We start from the raw sequence: 24,973 nt of genomic DNA, 5'->3' as shown, positions 1-24,973 counted from the left end.
GACTCAATGGAAGACTGAACCAAACCCTCCAACTCTGTCTCTACCCTGGGCCTCTTCTGAGGGGGAGGCATGGAACCCCTAATTAAAGTAATCAAATCTTCAGCCATCTTCAACATGCGCTTCCTAGGAGCTGGACCCTGGGGAAAAGCACCCTCAGGGGCAGATTTAGACTTAGAATGGCCTCTGCCCAGAGAAGGAGGAGGCTTAACCACCCTACGAGGGGAGGGAGCCACAGACAACAGAGGAGCACCCTCAACCTGGCCTAACAAAGGAGAAGCCACCCCCTGTAGTAACAAAGGCTCCCATTGACACTCAGGCACACTGTCAGAAAGAGCCACTGAAGCAGCCAGTGGTTCTACAGGACTGACGTCCGGAGCGGATGCCTCATCCTGCTTGGACCGCAAAGACTTTTCTTTGCGCTTCTTAGAAGAGCCAGTCGTCGGAGAATCCGACGGCATGTTGTAATTACAACGTTTACCAAACACCAGCCTAGCACAGTCCAACCGACGTTTAATAGTACGCTTATTAAAAGTAGCACAAAAGCGACACCCAACAACGCCGTGCTCAGGCCCTAAACAAGGAATGCAGAGTGAATGGTAATCCCTATGAGGAATCTGTTTCCCACAAGAAATACAGTTATTAACTTTTTCTGACATCCGACAATACTGAGACAAGAAAAAGACAAAAATAAAATGTCCCCAATGGGGTACTTAGCCCAACTTGGTCTCCGGTCTGAAACTCGAAAACCGACAATTCCAGAACGCCGAACGGCACTTGCAAATTCTGCTTCTGCTCAGGACCATGCGGCAAGAAAGACTGAAGTTATGGTGTCGGTCATGCGCATTTCTACTGACACCACGTCAGTCTCGGGCGCCATGACCGACGCCATATCTAGCCCTTTGGTATTCGGGCCGATGGAGGGCAGCGGAGTACCCATTAGTCAGGACTGCAGCAATGGGAGACGACGAACATCAGTAGCAAAGCAGATTCTTCACAGAAGCCCCCTGCACACCACCTGTACATACCTATTCTGCATCAGTACCTTCATTCAACTTCACCGCCCTGTACACAGACCTAAGCTGTTGCCTGCCTCATTCCCTCCATGCAGACTTTAACCCAGCAATAAGGGGGGTGAGGGTGAATGAAGATCGATGCCCATTCCTTAGTCCTGCCTCAGATGAATGTCCTTACTCTGCTCCTGTCCCTCGGGTAAGGGCTAGAAAAGGCTAATGATGAGGTGGGGGCAAGCTAATTTTGTAAGAAGCGGCTATCATCACAAGTCTTATATAAGGGCTAACAAGAAAAGAAATGCATTGATTCTCAAGTCAGATATGTGTATGTATAAAAGGAGCTGGGAACCCCTGTTGTTTTGCTTAAGATTCTCTTCAGAGATACAAAGTTCTAGAAACTGCGAGTTGTTTTGCTCTTTCAGCTAGGGTTACCACCTGTCTTTTTTTTTTTTTTTTTGCAAGACAGGTCCAGTTTGGATAGTTATGTCTTGCTAAAGATGAGAAAAATGGCAAATATCCTACAATTTTAGAACAAGCAGTACTTTGTAACTTTAATTGTTACAGAAAGTTATGACTCTATGAAATACAATTCTACAAAACTTTCACTGATTATTGTCTTCTTACAGGTTTTGTTTCTGTAATAATAAAACTACCCTAGTTTGGGGACCTTAAGAGGGGAAACCCTAAATCCACTTTTAGAGAACCAGTGCAGTGTTTTCATGTTACAACTTAAGAATCATTGTTAACGACTTTGCCTAGCTACCTTAATGGTGTATTAATCTAAGGGGCTCTTGATCAGCTATTAAACTGCTGTTTATCATTATAGGTGGGAGGGGCAGAAATCAGAGGCTGTTGCCTGCAGTACATAAATAGAGGCTGTAGAGAAAATGCTATTACTTTACTGAGTGATTGTAGCACTTTTGAATTTTGGGCATCAAGGTGCATTAAGAGGTTGCATAATATGGATACTACAGGCACAGTAAGATGCAATTATGTTTTGCTTGTTGGTGGTATTGTGTGATATAGTGCTCACCTTCTGGAAAACTTGATTTGAGGTGCCTAGAGTCAAGATTTTGTGGTTTAGTTTTATTTTGGTATCTTGTCAAGTGTAATAATGCAAGGTGAAGTAACTACTCCAGTAGACTATTACTGGCTTTCACCTGCTTTGTTTATGTAGATTAGAATGTGTTTACTATTCATATCTGTGTATGAAAAGGTTATAAAAAATGCCCTTGCTAGGGAATGGTAGAGTTTCTCTTACTAGCTATAATTGTATTAAATAATTCCCCAATGTTAGTTCCTTTCTACTCCATCCTTTTCTGCACTTTGTTTCCTCACTAGCTGTAGTGAGGTTCCTATAAACTAGAAGGGGATGAGATTACTAAGAGAGTATGAGTATGGATAGAGAAAATTGTTTACATGAAGTCTAACTGAAGTAGATGAAAGCCTGCTTAGAGGGTACTTATATTCTCTTAAAGTTGAGTGGCTTAGTTTGGGTACAAATGGGATCAAGGATGGGGGGGGGACTAAATTAGTTGTGCATAGTTGCCTTCTATGTGTGAAATAGTGCAGCTTTATCAGATTTATGATAAATGGCTATCAAATGTTAATACTTTTTAATTTGACTTTTTGTTTGAAATTACAAGAAATACAGTAATGGTTAGTATTGACTAAGCCTGGACTAGGCTAGTAACAAATTGATTTATTGACCCAACTATAAAAACATTAGCTGTATTCTTGTAAACTGTTGCTGCAATGAAATCTTTGCTTGCTTTAAACTTTAAAGTATATTGCCAGAATGTGCTATTTATACTTTAAGATGTGACCTGAGTGTATACCTATATATTACTCCTCCCATGTTCTCAGTGTCACCCTTCCCTCTGCTGGCTGCTTGCACATCTTGTTTGCATCTGCTTTGTTCTTGGCAGAACCTCCTAGCTACTACCAATCTGTTTTCTCTAGTTCTTTCCTGGACACTTACTTCCTACCCCCCACCCCACCATATCTGTTTGGTCCTTTCTTTGCACTTGTGCCCCCCCCAGTTCTCTTGTTTTGCTCCACTAGGTTTAGCATAATCTCTGCTGCCTGTGTAGTAAACGGTGATTTTTAACATGAAATGGTTGTATAACTAGCTGAAAGTTCCAGTAGTAATTCTTAGGAAGCCTCTCGTTTCTATCCACATCAGAGCAGTGCAGCCTTATCTTTCAGTCTTCGGTTTAACTCAATGAAACTGTATCTGACAGTGGGCATGTTTTATAAAGGGTATAATACCTTCCCATTTGGAAGGCTGAAATAACTGCACACAATTCTTGCTTTATCCAGTACTCATTAGCAAACCGGTGTTATGGACCAGTAGTGGTCCAGATTCATTCTGGATGAACTATATAGATGTTTGATCTGGTCAAAAAAAGGTCAAGGGTGTTGTAATGGAGCCTTAAGTTTAAACTTTGAACTTTCAGCTCTTGTCTGAGAAATGTTCATTGAACCAGTCCTCATACAGAGGACTAAACTGTATGCAAATGTTTTTAAATCCCTTCAAACATTTGATTTACTCTTTAAACCAAACCCTCTCAAAGTACCATACAAGGCATATTGTGTATTTTGGCATTTTTGTTTAATAATATTTCATTTTAACTGCCTCTAACAGGTTATAAAATGCAGGGCTGCTGTTGCTTGGGAAGCAGACAAGCCTCTGTCTATTGAAGAAATAGAGGTTGCACCACCCAAGGCTCATGAAGTCCGTATTAAGGTAATTTAACATTGTCTGAAGCTGAAACTTGTTCCAGTATATATCCATGTTTTCATATTTGTGGACTGAATTGCTGATCAAACTGATATTGGTGGTATCAGTGCTCTTCTGTTAACACTTTATTTTCTTGTAATATGCGTTTTATTTATGCAAGCTATATGCCTCCTGTAAAAGTAGGGGAGAGAACACTTTTGTGGGGGAGAACTGTAGCACCATATCTGAGTGCTGTGACTTGAGCTCCAATTTGGATTTTAGTAGTTGTTAACATCCCCCACCCAAAACTATTGGATTCCAATATAATGCATGGTTGGCTGTGGATTCCAATATAAATGGTTGGCTGCTTGGAGGGGAGTAATTTTGGTGTTTTTATATCTGCATATTTAGTACTCCTATCACAAATATTGGTTGCTATTCATGTGCAGCAGTGACTTTGCTGGAAATCTCCACTTCACTTCAAACTGCCATCTGTGTTGCCTAGTACTGATCCACAAGTGTCAAGTAACTCCCTTTGGCTGTATCTGACAAGGGCAGCAAGAGTTGGGAAGGTAGCTTCCTAATAGAATCATTCAGTGGTGAAGGTTTTCACTGCACTCTTTCCTGCCCTCCCATAACTTAGTTGAGGGAAGACAATTAAGCATGCTGATCTACTAATGTAGATTTCATTCTGACCAGTAGAAATGTTTTGTGCTACCTATATTGGTCTATGGGAGCACCTCCTTAATAAATTCAGTGGCCTGATTACAGTACTTCCTCCCACTGCACCCTTTCAAACAAAATACAACCCGCATAAACAAATTTAAAGCTGTGCATGGGGATGGCAACCCGCATAAACAAATTTAAAGCTGTGCATGGGGATGGCTTTTGGGGGGGGGGTTCAGCTTTGCATTTAACGATTACGTTTCTTAACATATTTTGGGTATTTGGCTTGTGATCAAACTTGTGTACTCTAGTGGAAATTTATGCAATGAACTTTCAGAGCAGTTGCCATTGCTAATCTCCCCAGGACTGCACTGAAGCAAATGACTGGCAACTCTTAAGATCCTCCATTTTGAGGAAAGGACTATCCTGCCAGAGTAATAACTTGGTAGTACACCCATAGCTGGGTGTTGGATGGAAGATGGCCTACAAAGTGTACTGCACAATGTCTGAATTTTGGAGTTGTTGACACAGGTCCGTATGATACGTTAGCTGCCATCTGTATCTAAGGGGAGAAGGCAAAATAATTTGTTTATCAAGATGTATTTTTATGCTGTTGTCACAAAGCTGACATAACTGATCATGGTTCAATGTTAGTCAGTGGTTTTGATCCTACAGATAAAATTAGACTTGCAGGAGTTAATTTCCAAATGTGCCTTTTATATACAGGGTATACACATCTATGCTGCTAGATTTGTGATACTGCTCCAGTAGCATTTGGAATGTCTGAGATGTAGGACTTTGTTCCTGTTTCCACAATAGAATAACTTAAAATTGTACTCCATGATCCACTGACTTTCTTGGAGCAGTAACAACTTGTCTGGGTACCAGACTGCCTTTTGGGCTCGGGTGTAAAACTTTGGGCTCAGGTGTAAAACTTCTTGGGCTTGCCACCTTAGACTGCCCAGAGAGAAAGTTGTATTTCACTCCAATGGAGTTGGTTTGCATTAACTTCCAATGGGTGGAGCCTAAGCCTTTGTCTATACATTTCAAACAAATGTATACCTGGAACCATATGGGTTATGAAGTATAAATGGTAAACACTTCAGCATAAACTTTTATAGTGGTAGTATTTAAGTTCTAGGTCTGAATTTTACAAATATAATGGTTCCAGTTTACTGATTTATAATTTGTAGCAGTATCTCGGCAATCACTCAGGTTACATAGTCAGCATTTTATTCATCTAGCTGAGAGCTTTTGAGGCCTTTAATTTTCTGATTTCTAAACTCTTAAAATGCGAGTTATAATGTTTGTATACATTTACCTGCACTAGACAGAGGTCAAATATTAATGCAGTTGGGTTTTCTATTGTGTAAGCTTTAAGACGGTCTGTCTTTTAAAACCTTGTACATAGCATGGTTTTGGAATTGATGTAAATATGAACAAGCATTACTTCTAATGCCTGTGTGCCTGTTAGTGTCAACTGCAGATGGCAACTGGAGGCGTCACTTGAAAGCAATGAGTTTAAGTGTACCAAGAATCGACTTTGTAGGATTGCAAATATCCTTAAGATAGCAGATATACTTGTTTTGCCAAATAAGTGAAAACTAATTGTATTCCATTTGTAAAACACTTGCTGTTCTGCAGATTGTAGCCACTGGAGTTTGCCACACTGATGCCCATGGACTACATTGTACCGCTGAACCTGCAGACAAAGACAGCATGTCTCTACCTGGTGTGAATCTGGGGACCTTCCCAATGATCCTGGGCCATGAAGGAGCAGGAATTGTGGAAAGCATTGGTGAAGGTGTAACTAATGTTAAACCAGGTATGCTACTTTTTTTAGTAGCATTTAAATACTCAAAGCACATAAATTACATGCAACTAACTCGAAGCTGCTGGAGGTACCATCTTTATTTGTCTTGTGTGCATGCTGTTACTACTTGGATGAGGAAGTGTGGGTGGGGGATTCCAAATGTGTAGTACTACAGGGGTGAGATTATGTAGGTATACCATCTCCAAAAGGTAAAAGTGCCACTTCCAGAAAGTTTCACTTTTTTAAAGTAGCAAAGTGGCAGTCGGTTGGCAAAGATTCTCAAAAGAAAGTTGTGTAGGTTTGACATTGGTTTCAGTGAATCAATAACTGTAGCCTCTAGTCCACTGAGTGGATTATTATGGTTATTCCCCTAGAAATGGCAGTGTAGAGGAAGTGAACCAAGGATGGATGCAGCAGCAGAGGCTGTAGTGAGCAGAGTTGCTGGCTAAAGCCTGTTTCCAGTCATTGAACAGGATAACTGGATCTTTGAGCAGGGAGTATAGCTGCTTCACCCAGGATGATGGGAATCTTTAGGTTTTTATCCCCAGATGTGTACTGTGCATGTAAGCTCTTCTATGCTGAAAAGTGAGCATCTTGGGAAGATGCCCATGGGCACTTCCACAGCTGGTAATACCTACAGGAAGGGGCATTTTAACATGCATATTGCTTCTTGGAATGTCTGACCCAACAGGATAAGGAGTCTCACAGGCAAATGTGTAAACTAATCTGGAAACTGAACTTTGGGGGGTGGGTCTGTGCACTTTTACAGAAATTAGTGTCCTCGCAGTCCTAAAAATATTGCAGTTTTAACTGGCGCAATGAATAGATGTGCTGCAGGACAACTTCACTGCTCAAAAACAGCTATATAGTGCATCAAGCAGGAGAATTGCACTGCAACATACTTGTATTAAGATAATTGCACTTTGTAGTGTTTTGACTTCACCAAACTCCAATTCACATATGAGAATAGAGTAGGTGTGTGGGGATTGTACAGAGTTTGGCATCAGTCCTGAGAAGGATAATCTTTATCAAAGTAATCTAGCTGGACATCTTTGAAGGTGTACTCCTAACCATGCAGGGTTTGGCTCTAAACCTTTACTATAGGTATAAACTCAAATGCTACTCCACACCAAAAAAGCTAGACCATTCAGGGCACAACTATCCCAAGCTGCCCAACAAGTCCTCTGGATTCTGATCAAAACACTACTTCTCTGAACACCATTTCACCATGTCATGATTTGAACTATGAGCAAGGATAGAAACTGCCTGTAATGAGTGGGAATGGCAATATAAGCAAAGTATCCAATGCTCCTTTACCTTGGGAGCACAGAGCCAAAAACTAGAATGTGTAAATGATTGTATCCAAATGATCTAATTGTACAGAGCCTGGATGCACTTGTATACACTGACAGGTGTCCTTTGCAAAAGTCTAATTTCTGCTAGACAATGGCAATGAAATGAAACCATGCAGCCAGCCTAAAATACTGTCAGCAGTTGCAAAATTATCTGGAATACTTGACATAAGGTGACAGCTTTCTCAAATTGTCAAAGCAATGTGCCTAGGGGAGGCCACTTCCAGGTAGGTGCCTCATAATTGTGAAATTAGGCCAAATTTAGCCACAATGTTTGAGCTTGTAGTGGCTACTCAAGCAACATTTTCTAAGAAGGTGCTTGGAGATGATGGTAGCCATAAAACAAAATCCCCTTAAAATGACTTCCTGCTAACTTTTTGATTTTAGTTTATGAAGGGGGACAAGGAGAAATGACTACACAGCAGTGTCCACATAGTATATGCTTTCATGTAAAAGTTGTAATTTGCCAGGATTTCTCCCATTAAAGACTACTGCTCATGCAATGCATGCCTCACTTGGGCTGTAGTTTGCACAGCTTTGGCTGTATGTTAATGGACAGGCCTATTCTGCTTCCATCTTTAAAATGTACGTTTTCTTTCACCTCCCTTAAGTCTATTGCATGTAGTAACACAAAGGTATTCCTGTTAACCCCTATTGGCTCAAGTAAGGAGGCTGATCTTGACAGCACCCAGATCATTCAGTAAGTTGGTACTGGAGGTAAGCAAGGGATCCTGTTTTTTAGCCTTCTATGGTATAGAAATGGGCCATGTTAACGGTACTGGAGGTGGTAAGCAAGGGATCCTGTTTTTAGCCTTCTAGGGTATAGAAATGGGCCATTTTAATGAATGTAGGGAGACTTGCTGCTATAGTGGGGATTAGGCTGTCTCTCTGCATTCTGTTAAGTAAATGCATAAGCTGCAGTAGTCAGACTTGGACATGGGGACAAGTCCATCTTGCCAGATGGGAGAGCTTCAAGGCAGACTTTAAGTTTGTGCTCTCACTTGCATGGATATAAAAGCCACTACCCATTACAGCCAATTGGAATGGTTAGTCTATACAGTAAAATCTTGTAGCCATAAATGTAATTTGGGATGGAAAGATTAAACCTGGGACATGGACACAACACAGGGATGTTGCATGTAAGAACAGTTTCCATTAGTCTTAACTTTACAGAATGTTCTCTGCAAACATTCGGCCCCAACTTAAACTGGTTTGAATTGGACACTTTCTTCATGCTGTTAGTGAGTTTCTAAATGCAACAACAATCTCTAAGGCTTAAGATGCCACCAGAGCAAAGAATTCTGTTCCCCTCCCTTCAACTATGATGTGAAATATTTAATTTGATGTGCCTTGTATGATGGCACTGTCCCTAGTGCAAGTAATTGAAGGCCACCATCCCCTGACAGGATAATTGCTACAAGTGGCACTTTATGAAAATAAATATTCTGTAGGTGGTAAGTTTGCCTTAAAGTATTCAGTTTTCTTAAACCTAAAACTGTTCTGAATGGGAATATCTAACCCTTAAAGCTGCTCATGGTATCAGCATATTAGAATATCAATACTCTTGTTTCCTTTTACCTACTATAGTCTAGTATCTGAACAAAACTGAGCTCAGTCTGGGTTCTGCTGTGGTTAGCACTGAGCCAGGCTAGAGGGGTCTCCATTGCATTCTAAAAGTTAATAGAATTATGTGCCTTTTAGGATTTTACTTGAGTACATCAAATGGGTACTCAAATGGGTACTCAAAAGAGGGACTCTTATCAAAAACTGAACTTAGTGTCCACTTTACATTCCTTGCAGCCTAATAGTTTAGGACTTGTGTGGATGACATTGGTTAGATGACTAATTCAATGAAGTGGAGAATTTGCACTCTTGTCTACTCCTTTATATTTTAAATTCAACCTGGCACCTATAAGACTAAATTGTAGGACAGTCTTTGCTTCAAGGTAAGCACTTTACAAGATGTGGAGGGTAGGGCTTTCAGTAACTGGGATCTGAGAGTTTTAAAATGGCACAAATGTCAGTTGCCATAAGGGCTGGGTAGACTAGTGGCCCTTTAAAGTGGGACTAGAGGTGAAGACACTGGCTTGCTAACTGAGTTGAAATGCGATAGACATATACAAGTACACTTTTTTAAAACCCTTTGTGTAAAGGATAAAACACTGAATTGTAGTATTGTCACCTGTTCAGCAATCCTTTGTGCCATATGTTAAGTAAATTGACTACAGAAAGTGAGTTTTAGCTGGACAGCTATCATAAAGACAATACATCTTGATAAAATTTTGCAGGTATAGACTTTCCTCTCTTTACAAGAAATCTGGGCAAAGCTATAAGGTGGGGGGGGGGGGTGAAAGTCCTCAAAATAGGGACACTTTAAATATTAGTTTTGCCCTCTAGAAAATTCTAGTCAAAAAGCCACAGCCTAAGAATAAGGTCTGCCATTAAATTGACTTGAATCCTCTGATCTTGTCAAACTTACTAAACCCCAATTCTGAGACCAACTTGATCCACATCTCCACTCCAATATGCAACCTGTCTATAAAAGAAGTCTCCACAAATGGCTGTGGAGAAAGGTAAGTGGTATGGATGCTTTGCTTGTTACTATAGTCTGCTATTAAGGCTGTACATATAGAGCTTGATAAAATGCCTGTAAACTTTGGATTTGTCTACATTACAAGACCCCTGCTCAATAGGGCAACAGCATAGTTGACATAAAGCCTGTAACTTGTATATAAAGAATTTAAATGTATATCTATTCTGTTTTTCTCAGGTGATGCTGTTATTCCCCTCTGGTTGCCACAGTGTGGTGAATGCAAGTTCTGTTTAAATCCAGACAGTAACATGTGCACAAAGCTCAGGTATGTTGGACATTCGACTGAACAGCTTGTTTCTGCTGATGCATTTAACCATGTCGCATTTAACCATGTCTTAACATTCAGGACAACTCCATCCTGCTCAAAGGCCTTTAGGGATAAAATGACACGTTTACTTCATTTAGTAGGACTAGATCCACCTGGGGTACAATGAGGGTTGTACATACCTCTGCTATCCTTAATTGTGGCTGTAGTAAAATATGGATCAGGGGACAGGCAATTTGTATAAAGTACTTGCTGCATAATGCTAACTTTCATTAAAATGAATTTGGGTCATTTGACCTTTGGTAAAAGATGGTATAGTTTTTCCCTGTTGAAGCAAAGGGTAAAACTCTCCATTGTGGAGCCCAGCACTACTTGGAAGAGTAACTTTGCTTGAATAAAAGTTTGACTTGTAACCAACTTGAGGTGGTGTACAAATCCCTTGTGCATGCACCCATTGAAATATAGCTTCAAAGCAAACACTTGGCTGCTTCAGTAACTTCATACACCCTTAGAACTCTATTGCATTAATATTTGCTCTGTCCCAGACTGTCCTAAGAGGAATAGTGCTTAATTCCACATGTTAGAACTTTTAATAATGCCAAAAACTGTATGGTGATGTAAAGCCTGTTTCAAGGTTATTTGTGTAATAAATGCTCACAATTTGGCTACACTTTGCCTTTAGTCTTCCACTACACTTTTGGCTTTGTCCCTGACTTGAGCAAGAATCCCCAGCATATACAACTTGTCTGCCTTTTGTGCTTGAGCAAGCATGACTACTAGTCAGACTATTAGAACTGTTAAATGAAAGGTTAACCAAGCCTTTTGGGTCGGAAACGCAACTGTACTAGGTGAAGATCTGACACTGATCTTCCTAGGGCATGCCTTTACCTCCAAACAGAGAAAAATGGTTTCTAGAATGTCTTCCTACAAGACATGCAGATCGGCACATGGGGTATAAATCATGGAGCCATTATAAGCCTTTTTGTAATGCAAGCAAGAGCTGTACATTCCAATAAATTACAAAAATGTGAGCTTGCTAGTATTGCAGAATGTGCAGGTTTCCTCCACCCTTCTAGCTAAATAACTTCTGCCCATGAAAGGGGCAGAGTAATGCATTTTCTTTGGACCTGCAGTGTTTGAGACTTTCAACCTGATGTGCCTGTAAATATGTGAAGCCCTGGTCTTGAGACAAGGCTTTGTTTTGAACTTTGTGGATGAGCTTTGCTCTGGCACAGATGAGGGATAACTAGCTGCTAAAGACTGATGGGCTGGAACAGTCCTCATCTCTGAAGAGTTCAGACTTGGCGATGCCATATCTGAACTCTATCCAATGAGAATGGCCATGCAGCTCCACAGAAGGTCCCTAATCCTGAAATGGCAGAGCAAAATGGATCCTGTAAGACTTGGGCATAGTGCTTACACCCTTAGACAGGATGATGCAGTTATGAAATTCCTGATAGGAGTTAGCAAGGCTGCAGTGTGACCCTACTACCTGGCCTGAATGTCTAACCTCTACCTGTTCCTCCTTCGTAGGAAGGTGGAGACCTTGGTAAACACTCTGCATGATATGACTGCCTGTGTCCAGAGTAAGGAGCCAGGAAAAGACAGATTGCTATATTGCTAACTTGTCCATTCTGTTGGAAATCTAATTCCATTAGCTGTCTGCATGTGGACTTGAGCTGCTTGGATATGCGTACTTGTAACTTTGTACATTAAGTTTGAACCATCAGTGTATCACTTGCATATGCATATTGCTGGTGCTAGTTTAAAAAAACTGATACTTCAGTGTTATGTTCATAGATCAGTACTAGGCTAACTGCCCTTGAAGGCAATTGTAAGTGTAGCCAATTACCCCAGATGAGAATGAGAAGCTTTACCTTTGCCATAAGGTAGCCACTTTAACTATTATGCCAACCTCCCAAATTATCTCCCAGAAGTAGGATTTGAACCCCATCTCCATCTGGATCAGAATTCCCATAAGTCATGGGAGTCAGTTGCCTTGCACAGTTTGGCCATCCTGCCATCTGTGGTTCTAAAGGGTATTATCTAAACCAGGGTAGTGTTATGAAGGGGGCAAGTCCAAGCAACAATATGATTCAAATAACACTACTGACACCCTTGCTTGAGTTGCATTGGTGTAAAAGTAGAAATGTGCACAGTATTAGAGATGGAAGAAATGTCATTGGTGGCTGGTTACAACAGCAGATATTGCATTTGGCACTACAGTAATTTGAAGACCAAGTAAAGCTGACTGGAATTCCAGCAGCAAACAGTATTTTTCATTTCACTCATTTTAAATGAAGCTGTCTACTTGCAATGCATTGCACTAATGAGCTCAAACTCTCCCTCAGACTATATTCCTAATGTAGGCTATTCAATGTCCTAAAATAGGAATGTATTGCAGTATTAAGGTATTGACAGATTCGAGGATGCATCCCATGTTAGAATAAAGTACTGGTGGCAGTCTCTTCAGTACATTTGGAATGATAGACCAACTTCAGTCTTAAGCCAAGTGGGAAGTAGGTGGCTCCTTAAGCTAGGAAATCTAGTATTAAATGTCCCTTTTCAAACACTAGGTAAACTACAGCAGATAAAACTTTTTAAGGTGTTCACTGAGTCTGTACAGTTGACTGGATGAGGGATCTCAAGGTGGTGAGTTAATGCAAGAATAACAAGCTTCTGACTTGCTTCCTAGTTCTCCAAATCCTTTTACTTTTCAGATAGTAAGTGCCTAAATTATTTAAAATGTCTTGGATAGCAGTCCATGCACTAATAGAATAGGCATAAAGGTGGTTTGGGACCAAAAATGTCTGGATAGCCACATTTAGTGGCCAACCCACCACATGCTCTGTGCCACTGTTAAACAGTGGCTGCCAGCAGATAATTTGTAATGGCAAACTGTCAATGGCAGTAGTGATGCAGACCATTTAACTGGATTCTTTAATTCTGAAGGGCCATGACTTTAGCATCTCCATCCTATCTACAGTGATACAAATGTGAGTTTCAAATGGACTATAGAGAAGGATGAGGAAAAAGCTAAAGCTCATGAATTGCTTCTCTCAATGGTATGGGTATATAGAGCAATGGTAGCAGGTCCTTCATCTTAGAGTGTGGTTGAACATGCACAGATAATTGGGATTCCTCTAAAGTTGAAAGCAATTGGAAGCCATTTGATTTGAAACTAATTTCCATTGAAGTAGAAATGTCCGAATGCTACTGTTTCCAAAAGGCCTCCCTGTAGGAAAGATGAGCTCCATTAATTTTCTATAGCTGGAGCCTGCCTTCCACTCTGACCAATTCTTGTCTAGGAAGGGATCCATGAGGGGGGTTTGCCCAGGATGCCAACAGACTGAGCTGCATCTTTTATACAATAACACTTCAATGCTAGAGCCAGAAAATCTATTGGCTTTAGGATTCCTAGAAACCATAATGGCTGGAGAGTGGATGTTTAAAAACCAGGCAAGTTTAACACTGGACAGCCTTTAAAAAGGGGGAGAGATGGGTTAGACCCATGCTCTCCCAATTTGGATTGGATGGAGGGACCTGTAGATGGAAACCAGGCTGGAGGAATGATTAGCAGAAGGATGTAACAAATGGGAGGTGTACTTCCCAAAATTCTGTACTTAATGGCAGAGGCAGTCCTTCTGTAAAACAGACCTTGAGCTTTTCAGGGTTTGTGAGGGTGAGATGGGGGGTGAAAAGCTAGCGTCTTGCACTGCATGAGGCTTTTTAGAAAACAGACTGGTTATTGGGGGCAACAGTGTACTCTTTCCACTCTCCTTGGGCAAAAAGGCACTGAGTAGTAGCTACTGGCTCCAGATTATCACTTGGGATTCTGTCCAGGCATAACCAGCAATAGTAAAAGCTACCTTCTGAGTGGTGACCCAGGCAAAAGCTGGGACTGGGCTATCTGAACTATTTTAGATCCAGTGTGACAAGGCTAGAACACTGCTGGGTGCTGAGTGAGCATATAAGGTTGATTTTAGATGTTTTCTGCCTTATGCTGGAGGCTGTATTTTCTCTTCTAAGAAAAACAAACCCTTTGCTAAGGGACTTTCTCCATGACAGATGTAGATATGCTATCATGCGCAAAAATACCAGTTTCAGAATAGGTGCCACAAAAACTGAATTTGTTTGACCTTTTCAGAACTACTTTCTGTAGGTAAGTAACCCTCTGTACCTGGAATCCAGGAGTCCCAGAATTTGTGCTGTTGCATATATACAATCTAAAAAATGTTTGGCCACATCTGAACTGTATTGAGCATTCTTGCATGAATTTAACATGGGGGGGCTGGGCTGGGACATGAGCATTTTCATCACTCTATAAATGGAGTATGGATAGAGTATTTGCCATGCATGTAAATATGGTTCTTTTCTACATGGGGAAAGATTCTTGTTAATGTGTACTTTCACTTCTTGAATAGTGAAACTAATCAAACCATTGGCCTAATGACTGACAAGACCAGTAGATTCACCTGCAAAGGACAGCAGCTCTACCACTTCATGGGGACCAGCACCTTCTCAGAGTACACTGTGGTGTCGGACTTCTCGGTTGCTAAGATTGATAGTGCTGCAGCTCTGGACAAAGTGTGCCTAATAGGCTGTGGGTTCTCCACTGGTTATGGTGCTGCACTGAAATCCGCAAAGGTAAGCTATTGTCACCTTGATTTCACTTTGAACTTTGATTTTCTAGGAATACTCCCAGACCTTCTCGGGCAGGTCCATTGTTTAGGAATCTTAACTGGCTAGCTTGGTTCTATACTGGCATTTGTATTTCCCTTTCAAGTAAATTCCCATCCCCATGGGCATGGGGTACATAGAAACCAAGGGCTCCATAAAGTGGCTTCTGCCATTTCTGGTGAATACATGATGGCAAGTCTGCACAAGGTGAAATGGAACATGTGCTAACCTGATTTTTAATGATCCAGGGCCTCCAAACGAAAATCTGTTCAGGTTCACAGGCTAAAACAAATTCTTACAACAGTTAGCTGCTCCATACCTGGGCTGTCTACTCAATCTGCTTATCTTTGCAAGCAGCAAGCTTCATGCCATGTAGATGTACTGAATGGGTAGTGTATTGCTGTGCTGACCATAATCGTATCTAAATTTGGGCTCTGTGGGATCTAATAGGAAGTATTTGTAACATTGCTAAAGGATGCTTCCCAACATTTGTGTATTAGATTCCTTTTTCTATTTAAGGTGACGGAAGGTGCAACATGTGTCGTGTTTGGACTGGGAGGAGTTGGCCTTGCAGTGGTTATGGGATGTAAGGCAGCTGGTGCCTCACGAATCATTGGCATTGACATCAATGAAGAAAAGTTTGAAAAGGCTAAAGGTTTTGGTGTTGCAGAGTGCATCAACCCCAAACTTCATGAGAAGCCCATTCAAGAAGTGCTCCTAGAAATGACAGATGGAGGAGTGGATTATGCCTTTGAATGTGTTGGAAATGTGAGCCTTATGGTAAGTAGCTTTTAATGCTCAAATATGATGCATTTACTACAAGGTGAACTTTCACTGACATGGATGCCAAAAATTAGGAATTTAAATGTCAGATCTCCTTATCTAGGGTTTCTAGAAGGTAGACTAAACTGATTCTGCATACTCATTGCTATGTGACTAGATTAAGCAGATAGTAGTGGCACACTAATTATGCCAGTACTTGGGATACAATATGTAAACTGGAAAATTAACCCCTATAGGGTTTCCTTCAGGAAATATGAACTTGTCTATTTTTTTTTAAGACTGATGGGGTAAATGCTCTCTAGGGCAGTACAGCAGGAATGATTCGCTCCACAGTAGTACAATAAGGGGGGCTGAATTAAACCAAGGGGCACATTCTGAAAATATCAAGCTGTGTAGCTTCCACACTCAGGTGCTTCCACACTCAGGTAAACTAAAGGGAGAGACTTTGAATGTGAACACTGCCTGATCTGGAAAATGGAATGTTAAATGTGGCTGTCCTTTAGAATGCACCTTAGAACTGATTAACTAATGTAGTATCAGTATGTTTTAACATTGGCATAATGTTTTTCACCTGTAGGGGGCCAAAGTAAATCTGGATGAGTGCAGCTAAGGGTAATACATCTAGATGTGGGCCCAATCTGCAATCCAGTTTACCATGTGATGTGACCAGTAAGGATGTATACTGCTTGCCTGCAGAAGTTAATATGAGCATAGCGTTCAGAGTACTATTCTGCTATACAACTATACAACATGGAATACTTTGTACCTCAAATTCTGCAGTGAGGAGCTTCTATGCTGTAGACAAGATGCACTGTTACCATCTGTAGAGCATTATCCCTTGAATGTGTTAATTATCCCAACAGCACTGACTTCAACTGCCTAGTACCACTGTTTGCCATGGATTTGAACTCCTTGGCTCATGGTACAGGATTTTATCCTTTACATTCTGCTAGCTCCTGAAAACCCAGTTTCTTTGTAGCAGTGTAATGTACTTGAGCTGGTCATGTAAACTTTCTCAGCAGAAAAATGGGAGGGGTCCACAGTGCCTCCTCCAAATGAAGATTTACCTTTAAGGTGTTCCTGTTTTATGGGGGTGGGACAAACCTGCACTACAGCTAAACGACAAAGCATGGGCAGTTGCATTAGGTTGCTCTAATTAGAGCAACCTAATGCAACTCCAACCTGTCTGCATTTGTACAGTTCCCAGCATCCCTATTAAGATGTGATTGTACTTCATATCTGCAAGGTTTGCTCTTCTACAGACCTAATCTGGAGCCATTTGGCCCACTATCTTCCCCATCTCTTCTCTAACTGGGGGGTTGGTACATGACTGTAGGTACATGGCTGGATTCCCTCCTTTCAGTTTTGAATCTTGTATCAAGGGAATTGGACACAGTATTAGATGACATTTGGCTTGCTAACACCATAGTGAATGGAACCAGTTTGCTGTTCTCAACACAGTATACTTGTGGAATATAGTACCTACTTTGCTTTAGCCTGCAGAGCTCACTACTCATTCCATGGCAGTCTGCAAGTCTACAAATCCCTTGAGTTTACTATTGACTGCAGACTTGCTTGCCTGTATCTTCTGTCTTCCATTGTGTACAGATCTATCTTGCCATAGAATAGTCCACAAGCTAATTTGCAAACTTATCAGGTATAATTAAACCTATAGCACTTGGCCTTATTTTTGCCCTAGTGTGCAGTACTTGGTATTTTCAACAAGATTTAAAATTTGAGTTTGAAGTGTCAATGTTTCCTGATTTTAGTGTACACTAAACTGCTTTATTTTTAAGAAATCTGCACTGGAGTCTTGCCGTATTGGAGGTGGAACTTGTGTAATTGTTGGAGTGGCTACATCAGGAACCATTTCTGTCCATCCATTCCATATGGTACTGGGCCGTGTACTGACAGGAAGCTATTTTGGAGGTAAGGACTTGACAATAGAGTAACCCTTTCTGAGCTATACTTGTTCTAGCAGCTTTACTATACCTTGCATAATAGAAAGGTAAAACCTCTAGGTTTGAATGTGTGCTGCCCAATCCATAATGGATATGTATGTGACATGTTTTGATGTCATGGTTGCTTCTAGAGGATGGAAATGACTGGGTGGGAAAGAACCTCACAAAATGCAAACGTGTAGGTATGTTAATAGAAATGTTTGTTCTGTAGTAGTAATGGTTAAGTGTAGGTATGTCAATAGAAATGTTTGTTCTGTAGTAGTAATGGTCAAGTGTAGGTATGTTAATAGAAATGTTTGTTCTGCATTAGTAATGGTTAAGTGTAGCTTTGTTCTGCATTAGTAATGGTTAAGTGTAGCTATGTTAATAGAAATGTTTGTTCTGTAGTAGTAATGGTTGAGCTTAATGACTTGATTGCCATGATTGGTTTCAAAGTTATAATTACATTTTTGAAATGTTGAGTTGGTGGTGCAGGTTAAGGGATTGCGGTTTCTGCAACTTTTATAATAAGACACTTGTATTTCAAGTGATAACTTGGCCAGTTTTGATTTCTAGGCCCCTAGCTGCCCCCTCCAAACTATTTGTTGCATCTCTATTGTACTATATCTTTGCATTTTAGCTGTAATCTTTGAATTATCGCTTCTGCTGTAGGCAGACTGATGCCTCATTTGCAAACATAAATCACTTACATTCATAAGACATTGCAAAGCTCATTCAATTCTTGACTGCCTCTATAAACTTCATTATTCGAAAATATTTTTGCATGTACTGCTCCTGCAATTCCCATGTTTTCTGTAATTTGCGTCTAGGCAATTCTGTATCACAGCTCAATTTTTAGTTGCAAAACTATGCTTAGTATTTCTGACAGTCTGCAGGGATCCATTTCACAATTACCTTTTTGCCTTCACATCTCTATTTGCAATAGACATAAGAATTGAGTCTGGAGTATAGAAATATCTATGCAAAGATCCTAAATCTTCTAGTCTGTATTTGGGAGCTATACATGTATCCTCCCATTGTGAATGTTTCTTAATCCTTTCTGACACCTGATTCCTGCAATTATGTAATTTGTGTATATACCCTAATTATCCCTTTAACAGCAGCTTCTATACTAAATTCAAAAGGTTGAGTATTATAAACTCTTACTGCTCATTCACTTAATGAACCACACTAGCTTTTGATCACTCTAACCTTTGCAGTATTGAAACATGGCTTGAGAAGGTATTTTCTATGCATTGTTGCATAGTACAAATAGCTATACCTCAACCTCTTAATCTGGACAAAACCAAAAATTGAGGGGGATGCTGCAAAAATGGGGATGGGATTTTTAATTGCACTTCTGTTTTTCTGAAGGATATGTCTGAAACTAGTCATGGACTTTGGTTCCTTTGCTGGAAAAACACTGGGGTACAGACCGAAAATCTGCACAGATGTATGCAGTGGCTGCTGGTCCCTGTGGCAAGAGAAGGAACTCTTTGACTACTATAGCCCTTGGAACTGGGCTTTGACATGGACACATGTAGGACAGCTACCTAGTTACAACAGGGTGCTGTTTCAGTCGAGCTTCAGTTGGACTTGAATACCTTTCTGAAATATTTAGAATCTTCCATTTACTACCGCTGGCTTAAGATGTATGAAGTGGTGTAAACTTGGATATAAATGCTACTGCATACATCCCAACTTGGTGTAAGAAATCTGGACAGCCAAAACTAAGGGGGCAACTTTTAAAATTAAGATTTTAACATGCATTTTCTGAAGGATATGAAGTCCACTCTAATCTCTGCTTTCCAGGACCACAAACTTTAGTAACAGACCAAACATGGGGTGTAAATCTGGACAGAGGTAGAAGTATGGACAAGCAAAATTAATTTGTGATGCAACTTCAGTCTAACATGGGCAAAATACCTCTCAAAACACTGCCATCTCTGCAAGATTAGTTCCAGAGGAAAGGGTTCTGAATATAATGCTGAACTAGAGGACTCTTTTTACATCCTCTGACAGAATTTGTGATTAGACAAATGCTGGTTAAAAAAACTTGTATCAAAGTGGAAATGCCCAACATTAAAGTCCTTGTAGTTCTGTAAAGAACTACATGCAAGGAAAATATTGCACAATATGACATGGCTGTTTGTACTCATGATACACTTGGGCCACTTGAGGAAAATGTGGTAAGCTTTTGTTTAAAACCTTTTTAGTTGCATTTTGAAGTTTAGAAATGTCCTGTAAAATTAGCAAGTGATGCATTGACAAGTGTTGGACCTATTGTAGATTAGCATCTGTGGAGGATAACTAACCTTTACACCAGGAATATGCATGACCCCTATTCGCTTTGGGTAATAAGGGGGGGGGGAGTACTCAAGGGTAAACCTGAATTAAGTCTGCCTAAGACTGCTTATGGCATACCTCAGCTGTACAGATTTTTGCAGCCTGTCCAGATTTGTGCCTCATTTTTGGTTTGTTAAAATTTTCTGGCAAATTGCAAATTAAAGATAGGAGTTGGAAAATGATTTTAGTTTGACTTATACCCTTCTGAAAAATAGAACAGCAACTTTCTAAAGCTGCAAGATTAATTGTCCCCATTCTTGGACCTTTGTCACATTATGGCTTTGTCCAGATTTCTTGCTTCAAGAGGTTGTTATGGCTTGTGGTTCCTGTGATCACTTGACAACTCGGCTGAACTTGTGACTTAAGTGGAAGTGACTTCTGCCAAGGCCTGCATAATGGGGTGGGGGAGCTGGTTGTTGCAGTGAATGTTCTGATTTGTCTCTATTCTAAAAATAGATCTTAACTTGACTGGGGTACTTGAGAGGAAGATTCCAATTTAGGTAGAGTGCATCTTTCAACTTTATGAATCTTTGGGCTTTTCCTGGTTAGAGGTTGCCACAGCAGATCACCTGTCCGCTCATGATTGGCAGTGGAGTTTTACAGTGTAGTTGCCAGCCTGACTCAACCTTCCACAGAAGGCACACACATGCACTCACACCTAGGGCAAATTTAGTGTCCAATCCACCTGCAGCATGTCTTTGGGATGTGGGAGGAAACTGGAGCACCCGGAACTGGAGCACCCGGAGGAAACCCACGCAACCACAGGGAGGACATGCAGACTCTGCACAGAAGGCACCCCAGCCGAGGATCAAACCAGAGAACCTCTTGCTGTAAGGCAACCATGCTAACCACTGTGGCCGCCCCACTTTAATTTACTGTTGGTGACGATAGATAATGGATACTTTGTAACTAACCAATATATTACCAAAGGGAAATTGCTTACAGTAGTGGTATTTTTTATGACAGTCAATTACTAGTTTACAAACTGGTGTCCACTCGCTAGTCTACCCTGGTCAGAGTTCAGTAAGCAAATTCTTAAGGTTGGTCTACTACAGTGTAAATAAGTACTTATTCATCCAACTTTATGAATAAGTACTCTTTACACTGTAGTTGACCAACCTTAAGACTTTGCTTACTGAACTCTGACCAGGGTCGACTAGTAAGTGGACACCAGTTTGTAAACTAGTAATTTGACTGTCATAAATACCACTACTGTAAGTAATTTCCCTTTGGTAATGTATATTAGTTACAAAGTATCCATATACCTATTGTCACCAACAGTAAATTCATTGAATTTACTAACTTTAATAGTTTACTGGGACAGAGCCCATTTTTAGTGGAGGGCCGGGAGAGACTCCAGACATGTTTTTGGGATGTGGGAGGAAACTCATGAGAATGCAGGGAGATTAGCTCAAAGTTTGCACTAAAAATCTGGACAAAAGGGGGACCTTCTAAATATTGCTTAACTTGGAAAGTTGCTAGAATAAAAGGTCTTGTGTTCAATTTCTGAAGGTTGTGAAGTCTAACTCATTGGAGTAGTTCCTTGCAGATTTTCTAGAAAGTGAGCTCAAATTGTATGAGAAACGGACCAAAAAAGCAAACGGCTGGACATTCTGCAAAAACCTGTGCAGGACATGCAGACTCCACACAAGGCACTCTGAACTGGAGAATGTTTTGCTGAGGTGACTATGCTAACCTACACCACTGCCATCCAATATGCAGAAAATTTCCTCCATGGAAATGTTGAGGGGCAGTGTAATTTTGAAAATGTAAGCAGACATAAATTCTGAATTCAGAATGTTGGCTGAACTGTGAATCTTATTTTTCCTTTGTGCACCTGATAGAACAGTAAAGTATCTGAATAAGAGGTCACTCAGACATCAAATGCAGTGTTCTCTAATGCTTGAATATTAGTGTTAAAGCTATTGTGCAATTGTCAGGAATTTGATTTTATTTTCTAGAATTCATAATTTGGAATTTAAACAAAATTCATTTCCAAGCTTTATGTACATAATTGACTATTTCCTTAAACCCTGAGTTCCAGCTTTAGCTTGTAAAAATAGAGCTTCACATTAATCAAAAACTGACCATTCAGAGTTCTGACACTGGTATTAACTGCTAATACATAGCTGGCATATACCCTGTGTCCTGAAACTTGTGACCTTATCTAAATTGTCAGACTGAAATAATTTTGTAGAACAGTAGCGTATCCCATTCATGCCTGAGGCTTTATTTGACTTCAGTTTTTAATTTGTCCTGATTTCTCAGTAAACCTTAGCATTTTGCATCTAGGGTAAAGGCCAGATTTGATCAAGAATGTTGCATGCAACTGAACACCATACCTGACAATGAAGATGGTGCTTTGTTAAAATGTAAAATGAGCATGCTACCCCTTACTATTCAGCTAGTTCTATAGTTCAGAACTGGCATGCATGACATGTTGGAAAACAATGCAGTTATACCCCCTTGAATCTTTAATGTCTACATAACTGCACTTGGTGGCAGCATAGTTTGCTCTGATATAGCATCACTACTTGCCATATAAATACCATTCCACTCTAATCTCCCCTGAACATAACCACGTCCATTTCTTTCACTTTGCACAGCTTATCCTTTGTGGCATCTTAAAGCATACCTCAGCTTGGTGCAAAAAATCTGGATAAAGCCTAAAATGAGGGACAAACTCCCAAAAATACACTTAAGAATGTTTAAACTTGGAACAATATTAGGACAAATATTGGCATGTGTTTTCAGAAGGATGCAATTATGAAATGTGGCATTTAGTGATTTCAGTCCTCACTGATTTGCCAGAAAACCACAAATTGAGTTGCAGTCCAAAAATGAGGCAACAGTTGGGTATGTCTTAAGATGTATAGCCTAGTCCCACTTTATTCACATTAGGCACATCCATACATTAGCATGCACCTAAACTAGCTTTCCTCAACAAAATCTCTGTTCAGTACCCTTACTCAAGTCTTGTCATTCTAAGTTATTGCAAAAACACAAAGGACAATGCTTGGTTTTCTGAGCTAAAAATGACCCATCACTCTACCACTTCTATTTTTAGGAATTCCAAGTAAATGTCCATGATGACCTAAACTTACCAAGACTAGATGGCTACCTAATCCAAAGGGTACCTGGTTTCTGGAGTAGGCTACCCTTTACTTGGAACCCCCCCCCCCATTACTAGCTTCCCACTGCTACTGAGTGGTGTGGCTGAGCTGAACTGTATGTTTAGCAAGAAACTATGAAGATAATGTACTGGTCTACTCTAGTGGGGACCAAACTTGCATTGAAGTGAGCACTCCAAGCATTCTAGCTGTTCAGTTTCATGCAAACTTTTTATATATTCTCATGCTAGAAGGTTGTACACTTGCAATTACACTTGCTTTCTAATGCCAGAAAAGATTGGCTTGAATGGCACTACTCTAGTGGGGACCAAACTTGCATTGAAGTGAGCACTCCAAGCATTCAAGCTGTTCAGTTTCATGCAAACTTTTTATATATTCTCATGCTAGAAGGTTGTACACTTGCAATTACACTTGCTTTCTAATGCCAGAAAAGATTGGCTTGAATGGCACTCCATGCAGTAATTTCAGTCTAGAGGCAGGCTTTTGCCACTGGCAAATTCTTTTAAAAACAAGAGGTTGTATAATCTGTAGTATTGTCTCAAACTTAAGCATCTAGGTCCTTAGTTTTGCCCCTCAACCTTCAAGTTTTAGTACTTTAACATGTACTAATGCCACTTGCATACATTTTACCTACTGAATTTTATATGCTTTGCCTGTAACATTTCATGGCTAACTGAGGTTTGTACTTTTGACTGAAAAAGCTGACTTTCTGCTTGACTGCAGAGTATTGGCACAGATGTCTTTATTCCAGTTCAGAAAAGTTGTATGTCAATTTGAGCCTCTTAAGACTTTGAATGTATACACTTCCCTTACATTTAAAGCTGTATATTCCAACAACATCCCTGCTCTGCAAAGCATTGTCTTGATTGGAACAGTAACATGTTTCCAGCTCCCAGAGTGATACAATGGTAACCACTATAGCAAATCAACACTGGTCACCTCCCCCAAAGGACATTTTGAAAACTACAAAAGCCTAAATTTTAAAATCCCTGATTTTTACTTTCTGAACTCATTCCAGTCCCATTGGTGTACTGGTGGCTACAACACTACAGTATGTCTGGCCTTTCACTGCTGGATATCAGGGATATTTGCTACATGGAGTAACAGCTGACCAGTTTGCTTTGAACTTACTATCTTGGGATAAACAGAATAGCTCTGAACTAAATTTGAGCATAGGAAGAATTTAGCCTAAAATGACAATTAAAAAAACTGATTAATGGTGGCAATGTGCTCCTGTAGTCTTACTGGTTAAATTGGTTATAAATGTCCCTACCTTTTGGGATGTTGGGCAAATTTGACCCGGATTTCTGGAAATGGGGCAGGGAATGCCATAAAGATGGGGGTTTAGAAATGAACCCTGACCTAAACCCTTGGTAATGTGCTTCAGCTGCCTTAACTAGCTGTCATTTCAGTCAATTTATCGCCAGCACCTGGTTTTATAGTAGCAAAAACCTTTCCCAGAAGGTAATCTGGGTTGATGGCCTAAATCTAATGATCCTAGGAGTTTGGGGGTAAAGCCTAATTTGTTTCAACCCAATGTCATACTGTAAAGGTACTAGTAAATATCCAAGATTGTATTTCCTGGACTGCCCATGTCCAGGAGGCTTAATGGGTGTTATCCCCAGTAAGATTTATGGTGCCCCATCCACTCAGGTTCCTCTTGAATACTGTC

At 40.4% G+C, this 24,973-nt stretch overlaps 1 protein-coding gene across 1 annotated transcript in view; it reads left to right on the top strand.

Moving 5' to 3' along the window:
- Window positions 1-1,893: 1,893 nt before the first annotated feature.
- LOC122793402 (alcohol dehydrogenase class-3-like) overlaps window positions 1,894-24,973 on the top strand; it is a 48,662-nt gene continuing 25,582 nt past the window's right edge. The window contains exons 1-7 of the mRNA XM_044061377.1: window positions 1,894-1,989; window positions 3,658-3,759; window positions 6,043-6,223; window positions 10,334-10,421; window positions 14,846-15,068; window positions 15,621-15,881; window positions 17,681-17,813. Of these exons, the coding sequence (XP_043917312.1) occupies window positions 1,972-1,989; window positions 3,658-3,759; window positions 6,043-6,223; window positions 10,334-10,421; window positions 14,846-15,068; window positions 15,621-15,881; window positions 17,681-17,813 (1,006 nt within the window). The 5' untranslated portion in view covers window positions 1,894-1,971. The remainder of the gene's footprint in view (window positions 1,990-3,657; window positions 3,760-6,042; window positions 6,224-10,333; window positions 10,422-14,845; window positions 15,069-15,620; window positions 15,882-17,680; window positions 17,814-24,973) is intronic.

The sequence above is a fragment of the Protopterus annectens genome, chromosome 2.part0 (genome assembly GCF_019279795.1).
Source record: "Protopterus annectens isolate FY-2018-M chromosome 2.part0, PAN1.0, whole genome shotgun sequence".
In the NCBI taxonomy this organism is placed as follows: Eukaryota; Metazoa; Chordata; order Ceratodontiformes; family Protopteridae; genus Protopterus; species Protopterus annectens.
Note: the sequence above shows the minus strand (reverse complement) of the source record. Positions and strands in the feature narration are given on the sequence as shown.